At 61.6% G+C, this 5,940-nt stretch overlaps 1 protein-coding gene across 1 annotated transcript; it reads right to left on the minus strand.

The window, feature by feature from the left end:
* Positions 1-2,002: 2,002 nt before the first annotated feature.
* Positions 2,003-3,720, minus strand: FOXI2 (forkhead box I2). The gene is made up of 2 exons (XM_004479330.3): positions 3,213-3,720; positions 2,003-2,546 (listed from the first exon to the last, which is right to left on the minus strand). Exons 1-2 carry the CDS (start codon positions 3,718-3,720, stop codon positions 2,113-2,115), a joined length of 942 nt encoding a protein of 313 aa, XP_004479387.2. The 3' UTR covers positions 2,003-2,112.
* Between the last annotated feature and the right edge of the window lie 2,220 nt (positions 3,721-5,940).

Genomic DNA, 5,940 nt, shown 5'->3' on the forward strand with positions numbered 1-5,940 from the left:
TTCTATACTACGCTTTTCTCGTGGCTACTTCATTGCTTTGATGATACCATGACTTCCTAAGCAGGAAAAAAAAAATTTGAATGGATGAATAACTTCTAAGCACCATAAACTGATTTTTAGTCAAGTTAACCAAAAGCTAAAAACTCTTTTAAGAAAGCTTTCTGTCAAATTTAAAAAAATTAAAAAAAAAAACAACCACCATTGGAGGGGGGGATGAGGCCAGGGGCCTCACCAACTTCTAGCAGCCAGGTAAGCTATGATGCTCTGTGTTTACATACATATTTGTCAGCCAAGTTTCTGACAGCTCCACTGCTTACAAACTATAAACAGACACATCGTCCTTTCCCATTGTTGTCAAATTTATGGTTAACAAGCATGCTTTCTCTCCAAGTTTCCTGCACACTCGGAGTCTAAGCCAGAGATGTTGTTAATAGTGACAAGAGTCCTAGAATTTGCACAACAGCATGTACTGCATTCAAGCTACATATATTGGTCATTTCAGCATTTTATTCTATTAAAATAAGAGATGAAAATTTTCAGGTAAGCTAAGGATGCTCTTGTCCTTTCCTGACCTTTAACTGCATTATGTTAGGAGGGGTGCTCCCCCAGGAGAGGCGAGGTGTATGTTTGGTTAGGAAGCATCACCTCCTGCAGACCCAGTGCACAGCTCGCCTCCTGGGGGGTGGGGTGCCACACAGAGGAGAGAGTGAGGGACTTGTGCCTCACCAGAAATGCTCAGTGAAACAGGTAACCCAGACTCCAGCACACACAGGCACACACACTCTTCATCAGAGCCTCTGCTGAGGGATCTCAGGGACCTTCACTGCTGATCTAAGGGACCAACTCCCTCGCTGGCCCGTTTCCAGCATCAGCACAGCCCTAGGCTCAGCAAGCCACCTGTGGAACCAGCCAACCCCGTTAACCTGCACAGCGCAGGTGGAGGACTGGACCCTGCATCGCTAACCCTGCCCGTAGCACTCCAAGCCAACATGCGCAGTGCAGGTGGAGGACTGGACCCTGCATCGCTAACCCTGCCCGTAGCACTCCAAGCCAACAGTGCTCTCTCCACACTGTCCCTTCCAGGAAAGGAGTGGGTGGGTGCAGCTGCAGCTCTGGGGTGTGACGCCATGACCCAGGACAACGGACCGGGCCCCGGGGATGCTCGGGCCAGGACCTCGGAGAGGCACAGAGCCTAAAATTCCTTCTCCCAACGATCGGTCCCTTGGCTTCCAAAGAGACGGCCTTCTCGGGATGTACAAATACTGGAGTTTTGAGTTCACACAGAAGCCAGCTGCTCAGGAGTGCTGCAGGGAGGGCAAATCTGGCTCCAGTCAGCCTGGAAGGCGGGAGGTGGGCAAGGGGAGAGACCAGCATGGCTCAGGCCTGCCTGACGTGAGTGTGGCTTGGGTGGGGGGAACCTGGGCCCATCCCCCCGCTTCTGGGGTCCCAGGACGCCCGCCGGGTCTTGGGGAAGTGCCTGGTCAAAGGGGCCAGGTGCTGAGTGGCAACCAAGGGAGCTGGTGGCCTCGGGGTGGCCTCCCGGTGGAACCTTCCTTCCTCCCATCAGGCCCAGCTCCAGCCATCAGTCCCTCCTTACATGAGATCTGATCCCACTTGTGCCGGATTCCCAGGGCCACCCATTCCTGGCTCAGGGGAGACAGCCTCCCGGTCCCCACAGCGGCTGCAGCGCTGCTCCTGGACCCCTGCGCCCACACAGGAGCCTGGAGGGGAGGCTCTGCACCAGTGGGCCCCGCTGGGCGGGAGGTAGAAATCCACCAGGTGTGGGCACAGCGTGCCCTCCAAGGACACGTTGCGCCCACCAGCACGGAGGCCTGTCCTCCCCTTTACGGCGGATTCCAAGAGTGCGTGGGTTGGTGGCCTAAGCCAGCTGGCCGGGGAGGCCCAGGGGGAGCACCGCCTTGCCCAGCTGTGTCCCTGTAGTCCTCCCGACGAGGGGTGCAGGCTGGGGGACCTGGAGGCCCCCCGCAGCTCAGCTCCCAGCAGCCCCGGCATCCCGCCTGCCGCGCTTCGTCCCGCCCCACTGAGGGCCAACACGCGGGGCTGTCCCCGGGTCTCAGCACCCTGGGACCCGGCCAGTGCCGGATCTCATCTTCAAACTTCGGTCCCTTCCCGCCTGTAGATGAGGTGACTGACGCAGAAGCCGGAGGCCGCTGCCTGGGGGCCCGCGGTGAAGCCGGGGGCAGGGCAGGGGGCCTGGGGACCTTGGGCCACAAACGCCGACGGCCGCCCGAACGGAAAGTCACCCGCCAGGCCCCCGGGGAAGGCGCCAAGGCCGCCGGCCAGAGGGCCCATGGCCGAGGTAAAGCGGGAGAAGCAGGCGGCGGCCTCGGGCGCGGGCGGCGACGGCGAGGCCTGCAGGTGCGGGGAGGCGGCGCCCAAGGGCTCCAGCGCCTGCGCCCGGGCTCCTCTCGGGCTCCCGCGCGCCGCCGCGCTCGCCTCCCCTCTCCTCTTCCTTTTCCTTCGGAAGTTCCCGTTGTCGAACATCTTCTCGCAGTTTGGGTCCAGCGTCCAGTAGTTGCCTTTCCCTGCGGGGAAGCCGGGGCTCAGCTCAGAACATCAGCTGCAAGTGGGGGTCGTTCCAAACCGCTTCCCCAGCAGCCCCTCCGGAGAGGGATGACCCCCAGGCCCAGCCCAAACCTCGGGATGACACTTTGCACTGGGAAGAGGGCGGGCCTTCCTGAAAGTCCCGGGGAAGGGGAGGCCCGGAAGGGGAAGGTGCGGCGCTGCCGCGTCCAAGGCCCAGGCCAGGCCGCAGGGGCAGAACCTTCTGGGCTCTGCCTGTCACGCCGCTAAGGGCGCGGGTTCTGACCAGCCTCGCCTCCAGAGCGTCACAGAAAGGCATCTCAACCGCCCTCCCAATTCTGGGCCGGACACTGTCTTCTCCATTTTATAGCTAAGGGCGGCGAGGCGCAGAGAAGCCACGGCCAAGATCACGCAGCCGGCAAGCGCCCTGCTTCTTCCCTCGAGGGAACAGGGGGAGATTCAGAAACCCAAACGCACCCAGTGGGAGTCGGGACCTAGCCTTCTGCTTCCACCCACGAACCTGCGCGTGCCGCGCCCGCCTCGCCTCCTTCCCGCCCCAACCTCGCTACCCGCAGCTGTGCGGTGAGACTGGGTCCGCCCAGGTCGCTGCCACCCAGAGACGCGGCGGGAACGCGCCGAGCGGATGGAGCAGGGCGCGTCCGGGTCACCTGGGTCGTCCTCCCCGCGGGGCACCTTCTTGAAGCAGTCGTTGAGCGACAGGTTGTGGCGGATGGAGTTCTGCCAGCCCGCCTTGCTGCGCTTGTAGAAGGGGAAGTTGCCGGCCACGTACTGGTAGATCTGGCTGAGCGTCAGCCTCCGCAGCGGCGCGCTCTGGATGGCCATGGCGATGAGCGCCGAGTACGAGTAGGGCGGCCGCACCAGCCGCAGCAGCTCCTGCTGGCCCGCCAGGCTCAGCCACGCCAGGTCGGCGCCCGCCAGGCCGCCCGCGGCGCCGAGGAGCGGGCCCGGGGCCGCGCAGCCGGGCGCCGAGTAGGGCGGCGGGGGCCCGGGGCCCGGCGCGTAGAGCGCGGGGCTGAGCGCGGGGGCGTTCGCCCACAGGCGCGGGCCACCGCCGGGCCCCAGGTCGCCGTGCGCGTAGCCCGCCGGATGCGCGGCGGCCCGGGCCGGACCGTGCGGGGCCGCGCAGGCTCCCAGGCCGTCGCAGTACGCGGCCATGGCCCGCAGCCCCTGCGCCCCGGCCCGCGGCTCGGCGCCGAAGCTCAGGGGTGTCCCATCCGGCGTGGCCGCCAGTTGCGCCCGGGTGTGGCCCGCCCCGACCCGCCTCTGTCCTTTAAAGGCCGTCGGGGCCGAACCCCGGGTGAGTGTCCGGGGCCAGCCCCCTTCCCCGCCAGCTTTGGAGGAGCGGGTCTCCGCCCCGGGGTCAGCTTTTCGCCCCGCCCTCGCCACCCGCCGCCCGCACAGATCGCAGATCGCACCGCTTCCGGCCTGTCTTTCCTGAGCCTTCGGACAGGTACCGTGCCGCCAGCAGGTCTCCAATGGCTGTGCTGGTGAGCCGGATCCCCACGGCGGCCCCTCAGCTCTCCTGGGGGAGAACTTGCCCTACCGAATCTCGCCTCGCCCAGGCCCCTCTGTCTTCGGGCCACCTGGCTGGGAGCTGGCCTTGCTGGGGAAGGAGTCGCAATGAAACTCACAGGTGACATGGTGCTGCAGCCGCGCAGGGATGGCAGCCGAGTCACCCCTAGTCCTCTTGCGGTAAATGCGCGACGGCGGTGGGCTGGTATCCGCACCGAGGCCTCCTGGACCCAAGGTGAGGGTCGCAACACGGGAAGCCCCGGCCACCCCCGTCCAGGGACGCCTTCGCGTCTCTCAAGCCCGGGGAGCCTGGGGTCCGTCTGGCTTGTCAGCAAGATGGCCTTGGCACGGAGTGCGGGGCACGAAGGTAGCGGCGAAAGCTCCTCCGGGTGCCCTGGTTCACCGGCGCCTCCTGTTCCCCCAGCCTACCCAGCTCCTCCAGGTGCCAGGAATACATCTCCCCAGCTCCCCGGGCTCCCGGACCGCAGGTCACTTGTCTGTGCGCGGCGCGGTGAAACTGCTCAACCCTGAAGACAGCTCCGCGGAAAGGAGCGCGGCCCCAGCCCCGCACAAGTTACCCGCGGGGTTAGAGCAAAAGGCGGCGAAACCTGATCTTGCCCGTCTTGTTATTTCAAGGGGCTGTGGTTTGGCAAAGCGAATTAATTTCAAATGATTTAAAAAAAAAAAAACAAACCCAAAGTTCCAAACCCTCTTCCTCTCCCTGTTTCGCGACAGGGAGGAGGAGGAGGCTGGTGGGCCGGGCACATGGATGGATGGAGGAAAAAAACTTGGGCTTTGGGGTCAGAGGGGCCACGTTCCAGAAGGGGTTCAGCCCAGTGGGCCTCCCGTATTGTAATTCCAAATTTCTACCAATTTAGGGAACATCTTGACAAACAGCCAAAGAAGTGAGAGTCCCACTGTTGCCACACTGGAAAGAAGTGACAGGAATTGGTTCATTAGGGTGGCACTTCCGCAGGCCTGTGCTGCCCTCCCTCTCCCCTCGCCCCTTTCACAAAGATTTCAAGTTGTTGTCTAAGGGACTGTTATGTGGGGAGCCCAGGTACCGTTCAGAGGCTCCCCTCCAGCCCGCGACCCCCTCCCCTCACTGCAGGGACAGTGGCAAAGGCGGATGGGCAGCATTCACCTGGTTTCTCTGGTGGGACCAGGCTATGGCTTAGATCAAACCAGCAGGTGCGCCCCCCCCCCTGTAAATCCCAGTGCATCTAACAATTGTAAACTCAGACTGTTCTCGGTAGACGTGACAAGCTTTTCAGTAACCGCGTCTTGAGGAAAATGTCTTCCATCAGCAGACGTGTCTGTCTCCAGGACTTAGGGATATTCATTGTAAGTGTGAACGGGGCAGCTCAGCATATAGCCCCCCCAGTAGTGCGTGGTGCACACTGAGCTCATGAACACGCCCAGTACTAACTGGTATACATGGAGCACGTAAACAACCCCCAGTAATAATTGTTGCGCACTGAGCCCTTTAACTCCCCCAGTAGTAATTAAGGCACACTGAGCACATAAACACCCCTGTAGCAGTTTGATATTATTGATGAATTCCAAAAAGACATATTGGAGTATGTTTGTTAAGCCCCTTGGTGGGTGGGGACTCGCAGATAAAAGGCATGGCGAAGGACAGAGTTGGAGGGGTTTCTGATGTTGGAGTTTGATGCCAAAGCCTTAAGCTGGAGCCCCAGGAAGTAAACACACAGAGGAAAGAGAAGCCAGCCCCAGGAAGGGAGGAACCCAGGAAGCCTGAACCCTCGCAGATGTCGGCAGCCATCTTGCTCCAGCACGTGGAAATAGACCTTGGTGAGGGAAGTAACTTTTGCTTAATGGCCTGATATCTGTAAGCCCTTA

Source organism: Dasypus novemcinctus, chromosome 6, assembly GCF_030445035.2.
Source record: "Dasypus novemcinctus isolate mDasNov1 chromosome 6, mDasNov1.1.hap2, whole genome shotgun sequence".
In the NCBI taxonomy this organism is placed as follows: domain Eukaryota; kingdom Metazoa; phylum Chordata; class Mammalia; order Cingulata; family Dasypodidae; genus Dasypus; species Dasypus novemcinctus.